General features: G+C 41.8%; 1 protein-coding gene across 1 annotated transcript in view; it reads right to left on the bottom strand.

Annotated features, from left to right (window-relative positions):
- Positions 1-26,114, bottom strand: part of Mrrf (mitochondrial ribosome recycling factor) — a 53,388-nt gene that overhangs the window by 19,973 nt on the left and 7,301 nt on the right. The window contains exons 3-5 of the mRNA XM_055600128.1: positions 21,856-22,011; positions 16,540-16,658; positions 10,732-10,823 (exon numbers count right to left, since the gene is read on the bottom strand). Coding sequence (XP_055456103.1) covers positions 10,732-10,823; positions 16,540-16,658; positions 21,856-22,011 — 367 coding nt within the window. The remainder of the gene's footprint in view (positions 1-10,731; positions 10,824-16,539; positions 16,659-21,855; positions 22,012-26,114) is intronic.

Genomic DNA, 26,114 nt, shown 5'->3' on the forward strand with positions numbered 1-26,114 from the left:
CAGCTGGGGACAATCCTACCCACCTCACAAAGCCTGATGTCATGGGCAAATTTTCTGGAGAAATCATGTATATCTCTGTTTGTGGGAATTCGGACATCAGCCTGAGGGAAAGGTAGCTGAGACTTCTTGTTATCTTGGAAATTATCTGGTCTGATTCTGGGAGGAATTCTCCTTTGATTGCCTCAGAACTTTGGTCAGGGGGAGGAAGCCAGCCAGGAATCAGATCTACTATCCAACATCCAGGGGATTAGAGAGAGCTAATCATGGCAAATACCAAATGAGAAGCCTCGAAAGGAAACCAGTCACTGGGTGGGGAACATAGCTAAGATCTCTGCCTTTACCAGAAACATAGAACCAATCTATACCAGACTTTCTTACTTGGATATACCTTCTAGGGGTGGTCTTGTTCACTGTAATTCATATTCAAAGAATAAATCAAGTGCTTATTAACAATCACACTACAGTGCTCCTAAGCAACCTAAATTCCAAGATAATTACAACATAATGACTCAGGTCCTTCCATCCCTAAAAGCAGAGCAAAAAAAAAAAAAAAAAAAAAAAAAAAGAAAAAAAAAAAGAAGGAACAAAGGAAGGGAAAAGCTATGTCCAAGATTTGTTTAACCAGGAGAATGATTCAAACACAGAAAGACAAGGACTCAAAACATACTGAGTACACATGACAGATCCCAAGGAAGATGTCCACATATAATACCTGATTACTCCTCAAACCACTGACACTTTGTCTCATTTTACAGATGGAGAGACTAAATTCAAAAGAACTCAACTAGGCTCAGCACTGGACTGAGCACAGATGTCCATAGCTCCTAGCACCTAAACTGTCAGACCCTCATTACACTGGATGAGATCACGCCCAAACAGACTCCCTAGCTATTCCCAGCCAATAACCAACCATTCACAGAACAGGACTAACACAGGGCTTCTTCAGGGATAGCCTCTGCCTAGGATCAACGCAGTAGCTGTATCATGTAAGTGTCCTTTCTAACTTTCATCCTGTCCTTCTGTTCAGACCCATTGTCAGAGCTGTGCTGTCTTCTTCTCACTGTCTCTCAACCAGGACGTGTCTTACACATTTAATCCTCAGTGTCTGTTTCCCAGAGAATCCAAGCCGGTATATTCCCACAGCAGAGTGACTGGGGACACTGTTCAGGGATAGAACATTTGCCTGGCATGTACAAAGCTCTATTCAATCCCCACTCCTGAGAAAAAGCAGTGCTACCTGAGGATCAAACCTAAGGCTTCATGAACATTAGGAAAGTCCTCCCAGGAGAGCCCAGCCCGTTGCCATGCAGCACTGGCAGGTACCACTAAAATGATATGATGAAAGTATGTGGTGAGATGGAGAAAGAAACAGAGCGCGAAGAGGACTTATATACACTATGAAGAGAAGTAGAACTGGAGAGTCAAGGGTGGTGAAGAACAGCCTGACATGAGCAGCCTTCGCTGCCACCTGAGTGTCCTTGCTGCTGCAGAGGGTCATGTCTTGGTGTGTGGCCCTGCCACAGCAGGGGTCTATGTGACCCATGTTACTACCAAAGGCCATGCTGATGTCCGAGGGCTGGACTGAGCTGGACTGAGCTGAGCTGAGCTGAGCTGGCCCCGCCCCTCACTGTGATGGCAAAGGAGAGCTGGCCTTGCCCCTTACTGTCGTAGCACAGGAGACCTATCCCAGATGGCTTAGGCATGGGAGAGCTGGCCCTGACCCTCACCTGGCCCAGGCCCAGATCCAAGGCCTTGAGTTGGCCCACCCCAACATCTATCCCATCTATGAGCTACAAGAAGGGGCCTGTCTTGTAGAACTAAAGCTTCAGGATCTCCATGACACAAGGCAACAACAGAATATTCAAGAAAGATGGTGTAGCAGAAGTCAGAGGCCTCAATCCAGACCAATAACTCATTGCAATGAATATTTGCAAGTAAAGATGTTTGGGCAAAAATATACTGTGTGACATACCACAGCTTCCATGGAAAGATGTTTTTACTTTTTTTTTTTTTTTAACTTTTTTGTAAATTATTTTTTGTTTTCCTTTGGTGGGGGGTTTCCAAGAGTAGAGGGAGATGAGTAGGATTGGGATGCATGATGTGAAATTCACAAAGAATCAATAAAAAGTTTAAAAAGTTTTATCACACTTGCATTTGCTTATTTGTGTGCTGGGGCTGGTATGCGTGTGCCATAACTCACAAGTGGAGGTCAGTGGATAACTTTCGGGAGTTGGTTCCCTCCTGCCACTATGAAGATCCAGAGGATGAACCCATCTTGTCAGGCGTGGCCACCGAGTCAGCTCCCTAACATTAAAACTAACCTAGCATCCACATGCCTCTCAGCACCTCCATCGTTACCAACTGTGCTCCAAGGTCATCGTTGTGTTGAATGGTCCCTGGATTTACCCTTTGCTTCCTTACAGAATAATCCTCTCAACAGCAGCCAAAGCAAGCCTAAGAGAAAATCCTGTTAAAAATCCTTAATGGTTTCATTTCAATGTGAGTAGAAGCCAAAATCCTCATCCCGGTTTGTAAAATCTTCCAGGCCTCAGCTTCCTCAATGCACTCTGACTTCATCCCCAAGCTTTTCCCCACCCACTCTGCTACAAGTCTTCATGCTGCTTCTCCAACCCCCAAGGCAGACTCCCCCAGGGCCTTTCCACTTGGTTTCCTCTGTGGGGTAAGATTCAGGTACACTCTGCTCTCCCACATGCGTCAGTTCCCTGCTGTGTGACCACATCAGCAGAGAGCCACGAGGGTCCTCTACACTCAGTTCCCACCCTCATCAGCTCCATCTACGGCATCCTGTGCCTTACCTGCCTCACTTTCACCATTCTCATTCATAAACCCCCTTCTCTCATTCTGTGTCTCTGACTACATCGTCTGCTGAAGCTCCATATGGTGAATGGCTTTGTCTAGCCTGATATCTACTTCACCCCTGTCTACATTTGCCTGGATATAGAGCACACCCAGCAAATATCTATTGAATAAGTTATTGACTGTTCAGGATGCTTTCTATTTAGATGGGGAAGAGCAAAACAAAACAAAACAAAAAGATCAAACCCTCTATACTCTTCAAAAAGTAGATGGTGGCTGTCTGGTATCATGGGAGGAAACAGGGGTGGGTGCCAAGAGAGAAATGGGAAATAAAAACAATTTTATACCTTGAATGAAATGGTAATTACAAGGACATATACATTTGTCCAAACTCACTATCACAAACATTTGATTTTTTAAAAATGAACTCATCATCAAATACAATTGATTTTTTATTTATCTACTTATTTTGAGACAGTGTCTCAACTAAGTAGCCCTGGTTGGCCAGGAGCTCACTATGTAAACCAGGCTGTCCTTGAACCCACAGAAATATGCCTGCCTCTGTCTTCTGAGTGTGTGAGTAAAGTTACCCATCCCAGTAAGTTATCCACCTTGTACACTTCAAATGGGTTCATCTCACTAAACTTAAGATACACCTGTAAGCAGAATGCAATGATTCTTGAAGTACTGTACTTCAGATGGCACAAACCCACTGTCACATCGTATATCCTGATTTGAGCTTTGGAAATTAAGGTATGTGCTTTTTTCAAGGTTAATTTATTTTTATTTTGTGGGTATAAGTGTTTTTCCTGCATGTATGTCCATGCCTGGTGTCCAAACAGGTCCTAAAAGAACATCAGCTTCCCTAGAACTAGAGTTACAGACAGCTATCAGTGATCATGTGGGTGCTGGGGGTTCAATCTGGGTGCTCTGCAAAAGCCGCACATGATCTTAACCACTGAGCCAGCTCTCTAGGCCCTGGAAATAGTTTATTCTACACAGTTTGGATTATTGTTGTGGTGGTTTGAATGAAAATGGTCCCACAGGCTCATGTGCTTGGATGCTTTGTCCCTTCCTACTTGGCAGGCTGTTTAGGAAGGATTAGGAGGTGTGGCCATGTTGGAGCAGTTGTGTGGGGTTTTAGGTTTCAAAAGCCCACACCAGACCCAGTTTCTCTGCCTGCAGGGTGTTTCAGCCACTGCTCCAGTCAACCTGACACCATGCAGCCTACCTTGGTGATCAAACTTCTGACACTGTAAGCAGGCAACCCCCTACATAAATGCTTTCTTTTATAAGTTGCCTTGGTCATGGTATCTCTTCATGGCAAAAAACCAGTAACTAAGACAATTATATTTAGTACAATTTAAAATTTCAACCACTGGGCCTTTTATTATGAAAACAAGCAAATGTTAAACAGAAAGCATTCTTACAAGTCTGCAGATGCAAGAATATAAATCTGATGTGAAATGACTGAATATTTGGATCCTCTGCTTGTACTAGCTAATGAACCTGAGCGAACTCTGACAGGTTTACAGTGATTATGTATAAAAACAGGGAACAGCAGAAAGAAATGAGGCAAACAAGCACACATTACCATCTTGCTTACTATTAGTCATTCCGGGCAGTGAGCCAGAAGTGGCATCAAATGCAACAGGATAACAATGGGTTTGGGTCTGTGGAACAATGGAGGGGTCACCCAGGTATGCTGTAGATGGCCTGGAGCCCTGAACTGTCCATATCTCTAAGCAATTCAGCACTGCGCAGTGATGCTGCAAACACACAGACAATCAGGCAGCAAGGGCAACAACCCTCAGGGCCACACACCCCATTGTCACTTCCTTCCCAGGCTGCGCTCAGCAGGAACTGGAGGAAGGCATTAGAAGTTACAAGAACTAAAACACAGGCCAAGAGGCTGGAGAGGCAGCCCAGCAGTTAAAAGCACCAGTCACTCTTGCAGAGGACTCAGGTTGGCTAATCAGCATCCGCACGGTAGCTCACAGTCTTCATAACTCAGTTCCAGAGGATCTGACAGCCTCTTCTGACCTCCATGGGCACCCGGCACACACATGGTGCACACAAAACATTCATACAACTAAACTAAACTAAACTAAACTAAACTAAACTAAACTAAACTAAACTAAACTAAACTAAACTAAACTAAACTAAACTAAACAAACCTAAAAAAAAAGAGCTACTAAATGAAAAACAATTTAGGGGCCAGAGAGATGGCTCAGTGGTTAAGAGCACTAGCTACTCTTTAGAGGACCTGGGTTCAATTCCCAGCACCCACATGGCAGCTCAGAACTCTCTCTAACTCCAGGTCTAGGGAATACAACACCTCACACAGACACATATGCAGACAAAGCAACTGTGCACATACAAATAATAAAAATAATTTAAAAATCATTAAAAAAAACAATTTAAAACAAGATATCTGACATTTTGGAAATAGTTAGTGCTAAGTATAATATATAAACACTGAACAACCTTTAAGAATAAGGAAGCCGGGCAGTGGTAATGCACACCTGTGATCCCAGTGCTCGGAGACAGAGGCAGGTGGATCTCTGAGTTCAAGGCCAGCCTGGTCTACAGAGCAAGTTCCAGGACAGCCAGGGCTACACAGGGAAACAAACAAAACAAAACAAATTAATAAGAAATAAACCAGATGTGGAGCTGCACATAAGATCAAACATTCAGGGTCATTTTTAGCTAGCAAGTTTGGGGTTAGCCTACGCTATATGAGACTTTGTCTTGAAAAAAATAAGGAATTCTTATAGCGAACATGGACACACTGCTTCATTTAGGGAGAAAATAGTACAAAGCTACTTCTAAAAGAACAGGATGGGCTATTTTTACTAGAAGAGACAGCATGATAAACTCCTACAACCACAAAGCATGGTGTCACCCACCTTTAATCCTTTATCACTAAAGAGACAGAGTCAGATGGATTTCTGTAAGTTCAAGGCCAGCCTGGTCTACATAGCGGCCAACAGAACATAGTGAGACCCTGTTTCAAACCAAACAAACAAAACAACCCTGGCTTCAGGGCTGATCACTGCCTGGCAGCAAAAAGAGGAAAGGCCTCCAAAGCTTCCTGGCTACCCGAGGGACTTCTCTTCCAGCTCCTCCCATGGATCAGAGCAGTGAACTCAGTAGACTCGTTCTCAATGAATTGAGACAGGAGTGCGATGAAGCTCAGCGCAGCTGCAGGTGGAGGAGAGCTGCTGCTGGACAACCAGAGTTAGGGCTAAAAGCAAGTCTGCAGATGATCCTGAGGCCCAGGAGTTACAAATGGCCAGAAAAGGCAACTCCTCCTAGAACTAAGCTTAAAATTTTATAAACAGAAATGGATCTTAGTGACTTATTCTTCTTATTCTCTTGTATTTTCTGAACTTGCTGTGGGGTGTGTGCATGTGCCTTACACTAGCTGTGAGACCCAAGGCCAGCACTTCAGTTCTTTGAATCTGTGTCCTTATTCTGAAGGGAATGATGCCCTTACCTGTTTGTGAAAAGCAATGAAGGAAACGGTACCACTTTGATAGCATCAAGTGAGTTCTGCCAGGTATCAACAGCTCCAAGAACACTGTCACATTGTCTTCCAATAACCACATAAATAATTCCCATGGATTTAACTTTATAGATAAACCTTATAAGGTGCAGAGAGGTGAAAAGAGCTGCTGCTGTCATACAGCCTAATAGAAGAGCTGGATCCCAATTCAGAATACATGTGGTGGCAGGCTTCAAACCTAAGCACTGTACTCTTGTGCCTCCCTGCTTATCAGGTACCTGACAGCTCCAGGCAGAGTAGTGCCCACCTTGTTAACCCTTCCTTGCCCCACTGTTAGCCCTTCCTCACTCCTTAATAGTCAGTGTCAATGTATGAGAGACAATGTATGAGGTTTCTTTACTCATAACACATCATACTATTTATTGTCTCTCTTAACCTCATGAAATCTCTTCCTATCATTGTGTACTCTTTCACCTACCTTACAAATAATAAACTTAAACATAGCAAGCTACTAGAGCCATATGGGAGTCACTGCCAAAACCTAGTGGAAACTTTGTTCTTTTCCCTTTAAAATCAGCTTGTATGCCCTCACATGACACAGCCTCCATAATAAAGAACAGACCATTCATTTTTTATCTGGAAAACTACCAAACACATAATTCAGTAAGGGGCCTCATGACCCTACCACCTTGTCAAAGAGAAGAAAGTATATAAAAAATGAGGTTTGCAGGAGCAGAGGGTTTTGGTCTGTCAGCTTTCTCTTGGATTACATCCATTAGCCAAGATAAAATAATGTAAGAACTAATGTAACGAATCCCCGTGTCTTTGAAAATACAAGTTAAACACACTGATCCTTCAAACTTACATTTGACATACCAAGGGCAACTGTCAACTCCAGTGGGGTTGCACAGCTGCATGTTTTGTCAATCTGATCTTTCAAATAAAAACGTGATAAGTGTTTGCACTGCTCTGAAAAGAACCCGAGTTAACAGTGGACATGAGCAACACAAATTCACAGCACTGCAGAATCCGGGGACTGTGGAGGGACCTGGCCGACCTGGAGATGGCCTTCTCATCTGGAGCAGTGGGAAGCCAAGGCTCAGCAATGAGACATGGCCTGCAAATCTGCAGACAGGAGTCTAAGAACCAGAGAATGGAGACGCGGACTACAATCTATTCCTCTTGCAATATTTAACCCTTTCCCCCCCCCCCCCCCTTTTTTTTTTTTTTTTTTTTTTTTGAGACAGAGTTTCTCTGTATAGTCCTGGCTGTCTCAGAACTCTCTCTGTAGTTCAGACTGGCCTCAAACTCTGCCTGTCTCTGCCTCCTGAGTGCTAGAATTAAAGGTGTTTATCAACATGCCTGGCCCTAAAAGTAATTTTTAAAGGTTTATTTTTATTTACATGTACATGGCTGTGTGTGTGTGGTTATATGCCAAATGTGTGTGGGTACTCAATGAGACCAGAAAAGAATGTCAGACCCCTCTTTGAGTTGAAGTTATGGGTACTAGGAACTGAACTTGGATCTTTTGGAAGGGCAGCAAGCATTCCTATGAGCCATATCTCCAGCCCTTCCACTTGTAAATCTTGCTCTAATATTCAAGAGTACTTTCAGCACTTTCCAGAATTATTTATCTGAATAGAGAGTAACAGAAAAACTTTCAATTCTTAGGTCCTGCCCATCAATTACTGATCATATGATCTTGGGCAATCTCTTCATTTCTCGGAGCCTCAGTGCCTTTTGTCGATGCACCGTGGGTCACTGGAGCTTTCTCAAGCAAGCTGGTGATGAATACAAAGAAGACGCCCGACAAATGGACGATGAGCGAATGTAAGGTCTATGCGTGCCCGGCAGAACCTGGTACAGACACATGCTCAGCAGATGCTTCCCAAGCACATATGTACCAGGCTTGAACCCAATTCTGTCTGGCTGCTAAACACACGCTTATACTGCCCAATTCACACACTCTCAGAGCAGAGTGCCAACTCAGTTTTGTATGGTATGAAGAACACACCTATTTTCTGGCTATACGGCAAGGAAGAGCTCAGTCAGGGAAGTTCTTAGCTTCCTCGGTGTTATGGCTGCTTCTCATGGCTGAGTGTGGTGGTACAAACCTGTAACTCACAGCACTCTGAAGGCCGAGGCAGGATGGTCTCCCTGAACACATAGCAAGACCTCAATATTAATTAAAAATAAAATAAAAATCTTGGTGCTACCATGACACTTTGCAATCAAGGAAACCGGAGCAGAACTCCCAGCTTTAGTAGAAACGAAGGCCTCAGAGGCACTAGTTTATCTCTTAGAGCCAATCATGTGTCAACTGAAGCAATTTCCACAAAGTAATACAGCATGACAGGTGGCACAAAAGGAACCGCAGGCATCCCACTTCCCTTCTAGTGAGTTGGAAGATGACATTCGTTTGCTTCACATCATTCAAATGCCCCTTCCTTTCTAAATCCTGCTTTTACAAATCCCCAAATTTCTCTAATGTTTTAAGAAGGCTTTAAAAAAACAACCATGTATGTAAGTGCAAGTACTCAAGAGGCCTGTGGTAGTGGGAGTGGAAATGTCCTCATTCGGTGTATATGTCTGAATGCTTGGACCCTGGTTGGTGGAAATGTGAAAGGATTTGAGGGTGTGGCTTTGTGAGGAGTGGAGCTGGCTCTGAAGTTTCAGAAAGATTCTTGCCATCCTCGTGTACACTCTGCTCTCTTTTTGAGCTCTCAGCTGCTGTTCCAGCATCATGCTCACCTGCCTGCCACACTTCCTACTATGATGGTAACAGATGCCTATCAGCCCCAAATAAACTCTTCCATGTATAGGCTGCCTTGGTCATGGTGTTTTTCCATAGCAATAGTAACTAAGACAATACCAGAAGGCAGATCAGACCCCTTGGAACTAGAGACACAGTTGTAGGCTGTCTAATGTAGATGCTGGGAACAAGCCAGGTCCTCTCTCGCAGTAAGTGAACCATCCCTCCAGCCCTCCTCCTCCAGCTCTGTAGCCTGCTGATTCTTCATAGACATCACCACCACTGGACATTACATTGAGAGTTTACGATATCTGCTCAACTATCAGGTCAGTTCCAAAGGAACAAGTGTCATTGTTTTGTTTACTGCTGCACCCTAATAATTAGGAAAGGACTCGGCTTACAGTTAGTATTTGTTGACCGGCTAAACAAAACTGATCCAGTGGGAGGCACCGTGTAGGAACAGGGCTTAGCTCTTCTGCTCGCATCCCACCCGGAGTGCCGTGACTTTGTTCTTTTTGTCCATTCTGTCTCCTAAATTCCATGTTAGTCAGCCATGACAGACACACTCACAACGTCCCTACTAGATCAATCCTTTCCATCAACCATCCAATGGCTTCTCATTACTTGTTCCTCCATGGCTGTCCAAGCTCTAATCTCACTACCCTGTCCTAGAGCTTCAGACACACCCGATTTTCTTTTACTCAAACATGCCACCATCCTGTCGGTTCTTCCAAGGAAGAGTTTCACTGTGTAAACAAGGCTGGCCTTGAGCGTGTGATCATCCTGACCCCATTTTCCAAGCATTATCATTTCCTTTAATTAAAAAAAAAAAAATTATTATTGTGGGGATTGCTGCCAGAGCACACCTGTGGAGACCAGAGGACACCTCTGTAGAGTCAGTTCTCTCTTTCCACCTTTACATGGGCTCACAGATTAAATTCAGACTGTCGGGCTTCTGTCAGACAAGAATTTTTTTTTCACCCACTGAGCCATCTCATCAGCCCTGTCTTCTCTTTTGCAATTTAGGAACAAAGCTCTATTTTTATTCATTTAAATGTCCATTAAAAAAACAAAACAAAAGCCACGACTCTGGACTTATGCCTTTAATTCTTCAATTACCAAAGAACAATGTAAAAATAATTCGACAGGGAATATGGGATTAGAGTTGACAAGTGTCAAGTTGCTTTCTGATCTGAGGACTTTGCACTTGCCACTCTCCCTTCTTGGAATGTTTCCTTCAGACTGATGATTCCATCTCGTCATCAGGCAGAAACATTAGCTCCTTACAGAATCCCCCCACCCTAAAACTGCCCTTTCCGCTCTCTCTCCCATCCATCATTCTCACTTGAATATTGTTGACTTCCTCCTAGAATTTATTTCATTTCTTCTGTAATGACTGCATGCTAACCCATCCTAACTTCCCAGGCAGAAGGTGTGTAAGTGTTCTGCAGGCTCACAGCTGTAGACCAAGCACTTAGCACACACAGGCATTCGGTAAGTCCATGGGTACCAGCAAACTGAATCACAGCAGAGCCAGGGTGAAAGAAGCAGGTAAGTGAGCAGCCACTGGCCCAAGAGTGAGACGAGGTACTGGTTCCCATCCAAGGACAACTACCACAAGTCACTGAAATACATGGATTTCAGCCAAACTTACTTAGGAATGGGTACTCGAATTAATGTTCCTTCCACTTCTGGGTTCAGATTCATTCCACTTTCTCTTATAGCCTTGATAGCTGCAGCTGTACACTGAAAACCAGATCAAAAGGTAAACAGAATTAGTAAATAATTATTACCAGATGCAAGCCCTCTGTCGATAACTGGCAACCCATCTTGGCAGAACATGGAAACATTTAGTTCTGTTACCAGTAAGATCAGGAAGTTACACTGGTGTAGAGTGCTTTGATCAAGCTGAATAGCAAACTATGTCCACTCCTGGTACCAGTGTATTGCGGAAGGAAAAAAAGAAAGAAGAAAAAATAAAAAGAAAACAGCTCTGCTTCTTTGAAAAGATTTCAATGGTTTGAGGCAACACAGATCAAAACCACAATAAATCCTCAAGGGAGGAGGGCTGGTCTGTGCAAAGATCGGTGCAAAGACAGATGAAAGATTTCATACGTTAAAAATTCCAGTTGACATTTTACACTCAAAATATACCAGTGCCAATGTGGAATGAGTAAATAAATTTAACTCATTCGCATCTACCCTCATACCAAACTCCCTCATACTTTGGAATGAGCAGTAAACCTCCACTGGCATGCACAGCAGGAAAAACAGAATGGTAGAAGAGTGAAAGCACGGGTCTTGGAATCAGAAAGACTTCATTTTAAATCCAGCCCTGAGACTATGTACCTTGAGCAATAAATATGACCATTCACACCAAATATCACTAAGACAGTGAGATAATGTAAGCATGCACCTTCATCAGACTGGCACAGTTAATACTTAGTCAGGAGCAGTTAGTATATGAACAAACCATCTCCACGTTCTGAACATGTATAAAGTCCTCAAATGAAAGGCGGAGCTAACGTAAACCCTGACACACTGCTGTCCTAACATCCTTCAGGAACTTCTCTCAAGCTCACTCACTGGTACACAGGTTCCCTTGTCCAGCCTCGTCTTTGAACAGTGTGTTGACTGCACCCTGTCCTAAAGGCAACAGGAAGTGGGTGGAAGAGATTTCTACTGGATGACAGTGAACTCATAGGAACAAGGCTTTTGGTATGTTCAAAAGAACCTTTCTTTCTCCAGAGCTGATCCATGCCTCTTGGATTCAAAGGCCAATCCCTGCCCATGAGTTCCGCTCCAGCTCGTACATATGAAAGGCATGGAGGGTGTTACATACCTATTTTACTTCTCCAAGCATGTCGCTGTTACTGTTTTAGAGGTACCAAAACAAACAAACAAAAAACCTTCCTGTTCCATCTTTTAATGGTCTTTTAATAATCTTTTAATTCTACACCTATATAAGGTCAAAATGGCAAACCAGAACATCTACACACAGATGTGTAAAATCTAAGTGTGTGCAGAATATAAGTATGGCCAATGATTACAACAGAAAAATTTAAAATGGTGCCTCTGACCATAGCCTCTTAGTGTTGGAGAGGGATCTCTGTCATAACCCATCTGTTTATTATGAACAAGGGGCCTACCGGGCTTAGTGAAATCCTTTAGACTAGATAGTGTTCTTTGACAGCCCAAAAAATACTCAATACAGAGACAACCTTTCAAGCTTCAGTTACTTGCTCAGGAGTAAGGACAGGCGGAACTACATTTAGTAATGTTACTTATCTATACTTTCATAAATCCTCAAACTCAGTGTATTCAGTAACTATTACTTAAGGAAATGACTATGAACAATAAATACATATAAAAGTGCAGCTGCTCAGTGGTTAAGAGCACTTGTTGCTTTTACAGAGGAGCCAAGTTTGGTTCTCAGCACCCATGTGGCAGCTCACAGTCATCTGTAGCTCCAACAGCAGGAGCCCATCACCTTCTGGCTCCTGTGGGTACTGCATGCATATAGTACATCTATAAGCAGGCAAAACTCTCACTCGTATAAAGTAAAATTAAACAAGCATCTTTTTGCAGGGAACAGCTGCCCTTAATAAAACCATTCACATATAGAGTTCAGAGTACCCTACCCCCGACATAGAACCTCCTCACTATAGATGGCTATGAGCCCCGACTTTATAGAGGCAGCTTTATCTACCATCTCCCAGTTTTCTACAGTTTCTCATCACAAACCGATAACACACTGCTGAAACACCCCCTACCACCTCCAAGCTCCTTCTCCGTCCGGCCCAAGTAACACCATGCAGCCTTCCCCGTAGGTGCAAGTACTCACTACTGACATTCAGCTAGGCAGGAAGCATGTCTCAGTATTTCCACCTTTGCAGGAGAAGGCACACTGCCAGTGAAGTACAAGGTAAGGTGCAGCAAAAACTTGATGAATGAATACTACTAGTAATCCTGTTTAAATCTGTTAGAAAATGCATCTCCTGACTTCACCTCAAAACCTTACTTTACAGTTTAGTTTTTGTATGTCTTCATACTCAGGGAAAAATATTAATTGAGATTTCTTATAAAGAAATCCATTGAAAGTAATTCTTCTCATTTATCCTAAGCATGTATGTTTTGATTTGACATGGTAGGACACAGACCTTAAAAAAAACATAATCATTTCCCTAACAGTACATTTAAACTATTCATGAGTCAAACAAAACAAAACAAAAGGGCATACATGCATATACAATTTCCATCCCTTATCTTAGCCTTTACTCCATCACTGGAGGGGGACAGTCACCAGTATCAAAAGGGCAGAGTGCTTGCCTTGCTCTCAGCACTAACCAACTGGTTATGGCTGCTGGAATACTGTGATTGGAGAAAGATCACTGACCCCATCATAGGGACAAGCGGAGAAGAGTTCCACAATCAATTAACAATGTCTGCCCTTGCTATTCTTAAGCTAATCCACCAAGATGGACACGGAATGGCAAAATGTCTGTAGGCAAGTGAACAAACTCTGTTAATGCCATATCAGTTATTGGCCTTCCATTTTGTTTATACCTCCATGAGTCCCTAAAATACAAGATACATGAAAACGGGCCTCTAGTGTCTCTTAATCATCAATGAGTTCATGCCCCTACCCCCCACATAGAACCTACTCACTACAGATGGTTATGAGCTACCATGTGATTGCAGGGAACTGAACTCAGGATCTTTGGAAAAACAGCCAGTGCTCTTAACCTCTGAGCCATCTCTCCAGCCCCGTGAACCTACTCAAAAGATACTAGTGAATGAGTGGAGGATGGTGAAAGGAGCACCAGCCTCTGTGTCAAGCAGAGCAATGTTCAACAGCAGTGTAAAGCTAGGAGGAGCTCCCTTCTTTGAGCCTGTTACCTCATGTAAAAAACTGAACAGTTGTGTTCATCTTACTGCTGACGGTGTGAAATAAGCTGTAGGAAAGTGCCTGCCAACCCAGCAGAGATTTGCTGCACATCACTTCTCGTCAATCCACTGAAAAATAATGGAGACCACTGATATTTGTGGTTGTTGTTACTGTTCTTTGCTTATTCAAATGATGCTATGCATTTTGTTTTGTTTTTTTCACTTTTCTTTCCCATCATTAGTTGTAGTTTCAGGTATGTTTAGGGAAGAAAGCAACTATGTGCACCATTTATCAAGAAGAATATATGCTAAATAAATGAAACTTTTTTTTTTGCCTTCAATGTGTTTGAAAGATTATACATGTAAATCTGCATTGTGTCACAACAGCATGACACAGAAATGTTCAGGTTTGGAAAGAAAGCCAAATGCACATGAAACAGAAAGGGATTCTATAAACACAAGGAGGATTAGCTCAGCATTCTGAAGCTATGAACCCCGGTACTCTATGGGCAGCTTCTAAAGCTGGAGGAAGGAAATGTTTAGTTAGAGCTGTTTGTTTAATGTATACAGCAGATGAGATAAAGAAATTCAAAGGACAACATAACTCCCACTTCCTCAGTGTGCCTGTTCATGGACCCCTCTACTGAGACACTGGTAAACATTTGCCCAAAACCCAGGGAACTGCATCCTAGAGAAACAGCAAAGAGACTTTAGTTGAAAGATGAAAAAAAAACCACTCCAACTTCCTACAAAAAAAATTAAGCAGTTAATACCTCCTCCTGCCTCATAAGAGATGCTCTGGTGGCCAATCAGGTCCTACTTCTCTGAATATCATTTGCTTTTAATAACAGAAGTGGCTGGCTCTGCAAAGCAATCTGCCTGATGAGGTCTTCAAGCTGTGTAATTAGGAGACTATTCCCTAAATTGGCCTACTGTGCCTCTGGGATTAGATGAACAGGGCAGAGAGGCCTCAGGAGTTCAGAGGGGCCAACAAGGGAAAGAGCTGACCATTCCCTTTTCATCCATTTCTATACTTCTCAGTAACGCCATGAATGAGTACTTCTCTTCCATAAATCTAGCAACACATATCCACCAACTTAAGGACAACATATGGAGTGCTTCGATGGGCCAGGCACTGTGTTTGATGTGGACACGTGAATATGTTATATATGACTCTTGTACTGAAAGCTTACAAGCTAGTAAAAAAGTGACACCTATATTGTAATTCAAACATGAGTGGTAAATACCCAACCAAAAATGCTCCAAGCCATAGGAGCAGTACCTACAAAGGCCCAGAGGATGAAAAAGATATGTGTTTCAAGGCCCATGTGCGTAAAGCAGTGTACCAGGATACGGTGCCACAGGGCTGCAAAGATTGGAAGCAGGCCACCACGGCCAGATCACCCAAAACCTTCTGGGCCACAGGAGAGATTTTGGGCTTTTGTTTCTTAAAGATCATTTGAATTATGAAAATGATGCAATCCAATATATACTTTGAAACACTGAAGTTCATTTAGGCTGCAGGAGGAAGAATGGAGCGGGGCAGCGGTTGAATAACCGCACTCTAGAAGTGGCCTGTCAGCCACAGGAGTCTTCTGGTTGGAAACGGCTTGTTCTGCTCCTACTATTAAGCTAGTTTGTCAAATCCTGCCATGGACAAAACTACTGAAACAGAGACCGTAACAGGAAGGTGAGGAAATGGAGGCCCAGAGAGGAAGTAACTGTCAAAGGACAATGCCAGGCAGAGGCAGAGAGAAAACTAGACTTCAGGTTCCCCAGGTTTCTCAACTATAGCCACAAGGTTAGCTGCAATCCAGGCCAGTCTCTAAAGCCAGGCACTACATGTATTATTTTATCTAGTTTGAAGGAAGGTAAACTCCTGGAGAGTCTTCTCCAAGTTCTAATATATTAGTCACAAAACAGGCCATACGTGGCCCATTAAAACGTTTTATTTGTCTCAAGGGTTTTCTGTTTATTTTGAGGTAGTTTCATCTGTAGCCTTGAACTCCCCCTAATCCTCCTGCCTCCACCTCCAAAGAGCTGAGATAACAAGACACATGTCAGCACTCCTGGCTGTGCGACATTTTTTTTAAAAAGAAAAGTGAATTAGTCCCAAACATTTAGAGAACAAAACATACTTTGTACACCATTCAGGGTTACTAGCTTCTTTTGAAAACAAAAACTGGAGCATCTGCTAACACTAATTGCCAGGCCTCCATTTCTGCCTGACAATTTTCAGCAAGAACTGGGGAGAGGTGAGCAGAGCTAGGCCACATGATGACTTCCAGGTGTGGTGGTCTGAATGAGAACGGCCCCCTTAGGCTCAATAGTTGAATGTTTGAACCCATTTGGTGGAACTGTTTGGCAAGGATTACTAGGTGTGGCCTTGTTGGAGAAGGTATGTCACTATAACATTTGATTTTAACAAGTAAGAAACTTAGAGATAAGAGAGATTTTCTTATCATAAATTTTCTTTAGTAAATTTCTTCCCAAACTAAGAGCACATTTCCTTCTGATCTGATCAAACTTTTATTCCAAAAGAAACTGACCAGTAGGGTCTGTCTTTCTACTTTACCTCTGGGAAGCTGGCCATATTCACCAAAATCAACTGTGGCGACTTCATGGAGATCTGACCAATCTGATTTAGAGCAAGCTTCCCATCAGCAGTCACCACAGTAATACGATCAAGAGAACCTAGAGAAAAACAATAAGGTTTTAGAATTCTAAAGGACCTTAGAAGCCTGTATCGCTTTATCTAAATCAGATTCCACAAACATACAGGAACCTCTTACCAATGTGACAATACTGTTCATAGGAGCAGTTTCAGGCAGTGGAGAATGTGCAATACTGGCAGAACCTTGTTGGAATTTCTTACTAGAACTAGAACTAGGGTAAGTAGCCGTTCTGGTTTGCCTGGACTTAAAGCCTCTCCTATGACATGGGACAGTTCATCACTAATGGAAGTCAGCACAAGAATTCAAGCAAGAGCTGATGTAGAAGCATGGACAGGTACTGCTTACTGGCTTGCTCCCCTGCTTGTTTGCCTTCCTTCCTTTCTTTTTTTTTTTTTTTTTTTTTTTTTTTTGTTGTTGTTGTTGTTTGTTTGTTTTGGTTTTTTGAGACAAGATTTCTCTGTAGACCAGGCTGGCCTAGAACTCACAGAAACTAACCTGCCTCTGCCTCCAGAGTGCTGGGATTAAAGGTGTGTGCTAACACCCCCAGACCAACCTGTTTTCTTATAGCACCCAGGACCACCAGCCCAGAAGTGGTACCGCCCCCAATAGGCTGGGCCCTCCCTCACCAATCACTAATTAGGCTTTTACAACTGGCTCTTCTGGAGGCATTTTCTCAGTTGGGGCTCCTTCTCTCAGATGACTCCAGCTTGGGTGAAGCTGACATAAAACGATCCAGCACAGAGCTGAAACTGATCCTCCTTTCAGCAGCTCTACCATTTACTAGCTAGACACCACTAAGGAAAAAAACCACTTACCTTCTCTGCCTTGGTTTCCAACTCAGCTTAAGCACAGTAGCTGCTTACAGAATTACAGTGATCACTACAGCTAAACAGAAACAGCCAACTGCATAACATACCAAAGACCACGCATTGAAAAGTTCCTCCTACTCTCCCTTCTGAGTTCTTCCCATCATCCCACACCGTAATGCTGTTATCCTGCCATCACTTTACAGAGATGAAATGAGAAAAATAAACGGACCAAGATCTCAAAGTTAACAAGTGAAAAACAATCAAGGCAGAGAGTCAAACTCAAGTGTGCTCAAGTCTGATTTTAAGTAAAGTTCTCTACACAGAACTGTGCACAGAATCATCAGGGCTTTAGCCTTTACACACACACACCCCAACTCAGACATCCTGACTAGGGTGTAATGTTTTTAATTCACCACACAATTCTAGCCAGTTTAGAACAACTTCCTCTGTCACCCTTGCCTTTGGTCCTGAGATCCTCTTCAGAAACATGTCCACTAAAACAAAAACAAACAAACAAAAACCCACAAATTATTTTTTTCCAGGCCCAAGATGATTTTTTTCTAGTGCCTATTGAGTTGTGATGTCATTTATTTAAAGTTATTCACTTTACTTCTTGATCGTAGCCTCCTCCTTCATCCCTTCCTGCACCCCCTTCTCCCTCCCCTAGTCCTCAGAAAGGGAGAGTCCTCTTCCCTTAGTAACTGGCCACAGACTGTGAAGTCTCATCAGGACTGCCTGCATTCTCTTCCTCTGTGGCCTGGCACAGCTGCCCCGCCAGAAGGAGGTGATCAAAAAGCAGGCAACTGAGTTCATGGCACAGACAACCTCTGCTTCCCTCTGCTCCCCTTACTAGGGATCCCACATAGAGACTGAGCTGCCTAAAGGCTACATCTGAGCAGGGGGCCTAAGTCCTCTCCATGAATGGTCCTTAACATCACAAATTATTAACACCTCACTATTATTCTGGATCTGATCTGTTTCCAGACCTGAATTCTGTAAAATCCTGAGCAAAAATTTCATTAGTCAAAAAGATAAATAAATCCACAGCTCTAGATGGGACATTATTCAAAGTCCCTGATTTCCTATGCAAATGAAACTAGCAGAAAACCCTTATCACTCACAGTAGGAACCACTCATGAATGGCTCATTCTAAGATACAAAGAGAAACAGGGTCCTGGAGGTGGGGGAGGTATCTTTCAGATAAACTGAAGCTATTCTGGTAATATATTGTAGATTAATGCAGTACCACACTATGGCCCAAAGATCTGACTTGAAACATTTGACCAGATTCAGTGTCATCACAATATGACAGACAGCTGTAGACACCACTGGCTTTAACCTGCAAAAGTACAGGCAGTATAATGATAAAAAAAATAAACAAATACATAACCACAATTCTAATAATTCAAAGACCTAATAACAGTTTGATGCTTCCAGATTCTAAGCCCCTTCTGGGCCTCCACTTCCTGAAAAAAACTGTACTTACAGGGCTTTTGTGAGGAATAGATCCAAAAGTATATGAGAGGCATTTATAACTATGACCAAATAGTGTTATTATTTTTTTAGAATTTTTGTTTTAATCAAACTAACATCCTTGCATATAATTGTCCTTCTATTAGGAAAATGCTAATCTTTTTTTAAAATTATAAAAGTTATTTAATTCACATAGCTTAAAACCAAGAATAAACTTAAGTAAGAAAGTATAGCTGTCTGGTTTAAGAGTTACAAAGCAGTGGTCGAAGGACCTGAAGAAACACAGGAAGTTATCTTCCACGGTCAGACTAGTTAATAGTTTTTAAATGACCACATCACCCAAGGTGATCTACAGAACCAGCCACTGGTGGATATAAATTAGCTAACTGAATCATGTTATAAATTTTGTAAAGTTTTCTCATCTTTTAAAATTAACTATAATCACTTAGAAATTTTAGGTTCAGGTTTCCATACATCAATAGATCAAGCGGAAGAGAACTGATATCTTAATAGCACTGAATTTCTCAATCCACAGTATTTTAAATTCACTTATCATTTTTTCCCAACATTTCTTGAATAAATTGTATTTGAAGCTGAGTCTACTGACTCACTACCATGATCCTAGTATTTGATAAGCTGAGGTAGAACAAATGTTAGAAAATTCTAGCGTGTAACTTTTTTCTCCCTCAGGTCTCACTGTGTAGCTCTGGCTGGGCCTGGAGCTCTCTATGTAGACCACTATGTAGAAATATTCTTCTTTATTCAGATAATTCCTGCTTCCTTGTTCAAGTCTCTCTGTAGTAGGTCCTCATCTCGGGCACCTTGTCTGAGTGCTCACTTGTGTACAGAACCTGCTCCTAAGCCAAGCATCCTAAGCTGGAATACATCCTATAGGCAATGCTTCATATTAATGCATTTAATGTTTACTTGCTTTCATTATCTTACAAGATGATTATGACTGTCACCCTATTACAAATGAGGAAACTGAGGCAAACAGAATGATTTGCCCACCATCACAGGGGCTCCTAATTACAGAACTTAAACCCAAGAACAAGCATGACCGTCTCCAGCCACGTCCTCACTGGTCTGCTGTGTCAAGTGCGTTCTACACATTAGCTTACTTGTCTGCCCTTCAACATAAGGTTCTAAGCCTGGACACTAGGAACCAGTCTTCCCTCTCCATATCTACACCTACTAAAGTAAAGGCACAAAATGTGCTAAAAAAAAAAAAAAAAGTTTACCACTATGCTAAACAAACAAATGGATGAAGGGTGAAGGGAAAGGGGCAAGAAGAAAAACAAGCCTGTATCTCAGATGAACACTGACAGATGTCAGCGATCTCTGAGACAGATGGATGGGAAGAGGAAAAGTGTTGCTGGTTCAGGTAACCAAAAGATGATGTGGAAGAACCTGTCCACCAGAGACCACTGGCTAAGGTTAGCATATTTCACCCAGTTTCTTTACAGCCTCAAATTCTACACACACAAAAAAATTACACAGACTTAACCTGAAGTAAAAAAGCAAAAAGGAAATGCCAAGGGGAGGTCTGCTGAGGACGGGTCTTAGCTCAGCCTCCCTGATGAGCTGTGAGAGCCTTTGCCACAGAAGTCCCCACATGAGCACCTCAGTGTGCAGTTGTGGTGGTTCCTATCCCTCAATCCATGTTGACATAATGCATCAAATCCTTTCCCCTCAATCTGTCCCCAGTGAGAATCTCCCTCAAGCTCACTCCTGCCCCTCATTTTCTCAGAGGTTAACGTTTAACAAATTACACTCCCACCCTCTTTCCAAGCCCATCATCTTTTTAAGTTCAACAAGAGTGGAACTGGCTGGCTCATTTTAAGTATCACATTTCTCCCTGGGCTTCTCTCAAGCTGCTCTCTGGTTTCGGCTGCAGAATGTTAACAGGCCAGAAAGCACAGGGGAGACAGAGCACTTTATCAGGTTCATACCTAAAATAATAAGCAAGCTTAAAATAAACAGTTGGGAGAGATTGAATGGCACGCTTTACTGTCAGCAAAGGCAGAAACACCCCAGTACAAAGGTTAACAAATGCCAGGAACCGCCTTCCAGTCTCACGCCAGATCGCATCTCTGAATTCAACATGGTTCTGATCGTTTTTATAATGAACTGAGTACTTTCCACAAACAAGCTCATAAAGTGTCTTCTATTTTCCTTATGAACCTCCCCAATCAAAACACGAGAGAGAGAGGTTGAAGCTCCTGCAGATACCTTCAGAGGGGGTCCCAGGCTTAACTATAGGATGATGACAATTTGCAAAAGGCCAATTTAACAGCAATTGGATTTTTCCTGCCCACTTGCACCATTAGCTGACAAGCCACTTCTCCATCACATCTGCAAACAGTTCTCCTAGACAGTTCTGACATTTCCCACTTAGAAAAGCCACTTTCAGGAAGCTATTAACCTAAACGGGATCTTCCTGGTCAAGCTCATGGGCACAGAAAGGTCTCAGGTGGGCATGTCTGTAGACTTGGTTTTCAGTACAGGGTAAGAACTAACAAGTAGAACAAACTGGAAAAAGCAGACATAGGACTATGAGCTGAGATACCTGTATATGTTTTAGTATCCACAAGAAAAACATCTTTTTGAGAGTATAATTCCACAGGAGGGCTGATCACAACATGGTTGGCTCACCACTGTGCAAATTCTCTGCGGGCCAAGCACAATGCTATCCCACAGGACACTGCTGACTAATGGACACATGCAGCACACTCCAGAGCCACAATACACACTAACTCAGTGACGTTCTACTGCCCAAAGCTAACAGCAGGAACTGGACAAGGAAACACCTCAGTCATGAGAAGTAACTGCTTATAAATACTAGTTAGTCATGCCAAAGCTGGAGCCGACACGGTGAAAGGGCCATGCTCTTTCCCACTGTAACCTTCCTGAAACATGGGTTCGGCCACTAACCTGGTGCAGTCCTTATGTTGAGGGTCTTATTGAAATTATCCTTGAGTGCTTCCATCACAGATTTCATTTCTTCATCCACCTCTTCCAAGTTGATTATATCTTCAACCAAGGCTGTATTAATATTCACTCTGGCCTGAGGCTGTCCTTTCCCTTTAGCTAAAAGTCAGTGAACAAAAGAATAGAAACATACACACAAATAATAAGCATTGGCTTTTTAAAAAGTTCCTACTGTGTACAGGACAAACTGCCAAGTGCTAGAATTTTATAAAAATCATCTCTGCCCTACACGGGAGCTCACATGTACTGTCAGCTAGCTCCCAGGTCTGCCAAATCCTTGAACATTAGCAAGGGCAGCAGTTTTTTAAGACAGATACTCTGGGTTAAAGCTGCTGTAGTGCACACTGGCTCTATGATCTTGGGCAAGTTACTTATCTTGGTAAAAGAGGACTTAAATCTGTATTATAAAGCTGCTACAGGAATACAAACGAAGCCATTCACACACCCCAAAGAGTACTACACATATACCAAGGAATCCAGGAGTAAATTAACACCTTATTTTCCAGGAAAAAAAAAAAAATGGAAGACAAGACTTGCCTAATGTTAGAGGTCAGGAAATGGTCAAGTCAAGATTTGGTCCCAGATTGCTCTAATTTTAAGCCCATGAACTTTTCATAAGACCATCTCTACAAATCTAATGGAGAGAAAGGAAATGTATTAATTCAGCTTTAGCTTACTAAGACAAGGTAATGTTCAGCACTATATGGCTGATCTAGCTAGACAAATGAACTGCAGAAACATTAACTACTTCCCACCAGAGCACACTGACTCGTACTTTAGAAAATCAGCAGTGCTGGAGGCAGATGGAATCTGATTTCAAGTCTAAACCATGAGGGGTTTTTCCCATACATTCTATGTGCACGTGACACAAATACTCTTGTATTTCTACATGGAGGTGGGAAAAGAGATGATGAAAATACTTAAATAGTATCTGTGTAATGAAGACTACAATCCTTATTTACCAAATGTTTAAGAAAACATTATTAAAATTCATTCAGCATTTTTATTATCTACAGCTAGCCCGACTGTGCTGTATTCCACGTCCTAATTTGCAATGCAATTTTAAATACATTCTTCCGTTTGATATTCAAGACAGTTTTTTGAGGTAGGAAAATGAAAACTCTGAGGTGCACAGCATTTAAATATTTTTCCCCAAATAATCAATGAATAAAAAGCAAAGTGACTTTTTTCCAAAGATCTGTTCAAGCCACCATCCTGCTTGAAGCCCTGACTGCTTTGAATAAACAAGCTAATGGCTTAGAATTTTTGGAGCTGATAAAGGATGTCAATTCAGAAACACTCATCACAAACAGGACAATAAAAGAAAATCCATATCTGAACAAACTGTGAATAAAAAAAACCAAAGACATACAGATCATTTTAAAAGCTGGAGGGAAAAGACAGATTTAGGCATAAGGAATCAAAATTATATGTTGAACAAAGAGGCCAGGCACATATATATATACTATCGTAAAAAAAGCCGCACAGTAGATGTCACATAGAAGAATACATCCTGAATATTATAACAGACCAACCATCCATGCCACCAGACATCTGAATAATTACCTGGAGAGGGCACGGGGAAAAGGAGGCACTCAATAGATATGGGTGAAGAGGGACTTCTGATGTGCTGAGAATATTCAAAACCAGGACCAGAGTGTTCTACCACTGAGCTACACCCCCAGTCTCTGGTTTCTGAGACAATGTCTGGCTATGTATGTATGTCTGTCTGCTTCAGTCTCCCAAGGGCTAAGATTACAGGCAGGGGCCCACACACACCAGGTCTTGATTGGGGGGTAACGGGAATCTTGGTTACACTGGTGATTTCAGTTTGTGAAAATTAGCAAGTTGTAGTTTTATTTTTATGAAAAGGTTAAAAAAAAAGTTAAGAGTAACTAGCCAAGTAAATCCAGCTGGTATACACACAGCTTGCAAATCAGAAGAGATGAAACAGGAAAAAAAGAATCCTGATTAACTTAATAGAAAAGAAGAAAAAGAGAAAAAGAAAAGAAAACCACAAAAAGCACAAAACAAAATTAAAATGTAAATATTTAACAAATAAGATAAACAGAAATGAACCAAAAATCTCAGGGCTCTCAGTAAGACTTTAATCTAACCATACAGATATACAAGAAAATTTATAAATATGTGTAAAATCACAGGTTTAATGGATTGAAATTTTATAAACCTTGAAAATATTAGTCAGTTTTCTTATATTTAACAGCAAGTAAAATATTTTAAGACAGTGAATTATTAGAAATGAGGGCTACTTCAAAATGATATCAGAAGATATATAACAATTCACAATTTAAACATAAATAAGAAATATAAACACATAAATACAGGCACACATACACACACACAAAATGAAAAGGGGGAAACTGTTTATTGTACAAACACACCAGGAGAGTTTTTGTTTTTTGAGATAGGGTTTCTCTGTGTAGCCTTGGCTGTCCTGGACTCACTTTGTAGACCAGGCTGGCCTCAAACTCACAGAGATCCGACTACTTTTGCCTCCCTGAGTGCTGGGATTACAGGTGTGTGCCACCACCACTGGCTCACACCAGGAGATTGTAACACACCTTTCTTGTAACCACTAAGCAGATCAAAGAAAAAGTTAAGTAAGTGGAGAACATGATTCTAATCATGTTTACTTTAATGCTATTTACTCAGGAAGCTAAGATATCTGTGACTATCAAGCTATCAAGGCCAGCTTGGTCTACACAGTGCATTCCAGGCCAGCCAGGAGGAGGAGGAAGAGGAGGAAGAGGAGGAAGAGGAGGAAGAGGAGGAAGAGGAGGAAGAGGAGGAGGAGGAGGAGGAGGAGGAGGAGGAGGAGGAGGAGGAGGAGAAAAAAACTAAATAGAAAACATAAAAATATTATTACCAACAAAATAAGACTAACAACATTAAAGGATTGTCTAAAGCTTGTAATACTGATACATTTCTGGCAATATGAGGATGATATGAAAGACGTAAATACATGCTAAGAAAAAGAGAACATAAAACATTTATCAAAAATTTCAATCTTAAGAGGCTATTTAGGTACAATTTTAGATCAACAGCTTTGAAAACAGAAAAGAATTCTAAAATAAACAATTAAGCAGTCTCATAATTATTAAAGAGACTGAATCTATAATTTCAAGTCTATATATACATACCAGATCCAGATGAATTTTTTTTTTCAGATCCAGATGCATCTACAGCAAGGTTCTACTACCAAAGAGGCAAGGAACTAATGAGTCCTGACTTTAAAGAGAGAAGTACTCATCTCACCCCAGAGGCTCAGATAAACAACAGCCAGACCTAAAAATGACAGCGAAAGAGCTAAGCCCTCAGTAGGTGAAACTACACTCAGGCTAATCTTACAGATGCAAAGACCAAAGAGCTTAATATTTAATCCTATATACAAGCTTGATAAATCCAGAGTGAACACACAGATTATATGTTAAGCAAGATATTTACAAATTATTATCAAGAATAAGCAGGGCTCTTATCAAAATTGCAAAAATGGTTTAACACCAGAAAAGCTATTGATATTGAGCTATGCTACGAACAGATTAAAGGTGGAGTAGTGCAGGGGGTACGGCACAGAGTAGAGGCTGTGCTTGGCACACACCAGGCCCCGAGTTTAATCCCCAGTACAGCAAAAGTTAAAAGGAGGAGGAGGTACAGCCATCTCAGTACACATGATGTATCATTTGATTCGAATTTAGTGCCTTTCTAAAAAGCTCAAGAATTCGATACATTTACTTAAAAGAGACTATGGAAAATATAAAGGAGACATTCTTTATGTCAACATATAAGAAATGTTCTATCTAAAGTCAAGAATAAAGGAAGCACGCCCATTTATCACCGATCACACTTATTCAAATTAGACTAGATTTCCTAGGCAATGCAGTGGGAGGGAGTAAAGAGAGGATGGGAACCTACGTGCATGCATGTGGACCAAAACAAGTGTACAAGAATGTTTATACTTCAGTGACACTGTTAGTTTAACTCCAAATTGGAAATGACCCAGACACCACTACAAGGTACATACATGAACTGCAGCGGCATATTTAGGGCACTACAAAAGTCAAAGCAGATTGAGTAGGCAAATATTTAACAAGAAATCTGTCACTCCACAAAGCCAGACATAGACTTCAAAGAGGACCAAATTAATCTATGCTGTTAAAGCCAATCTCTTGAGGAAGCTTTTA

This window comes from Psammomys obesus, unplaced genomic scaffold, assembly GCF_907164565.1.
Source record: "Psammomys obesus unplaced genomic scaffold, mPsaObe1.curated_primary_1811, whole genome shotgun sequence".
In the NCBI taxonomy this organism is placed as follows: Eukaryota; Metazoa; Chordata; class Mammalia; order Rodentia; family Muridae; genus Psammomys; species Psammomys obesus.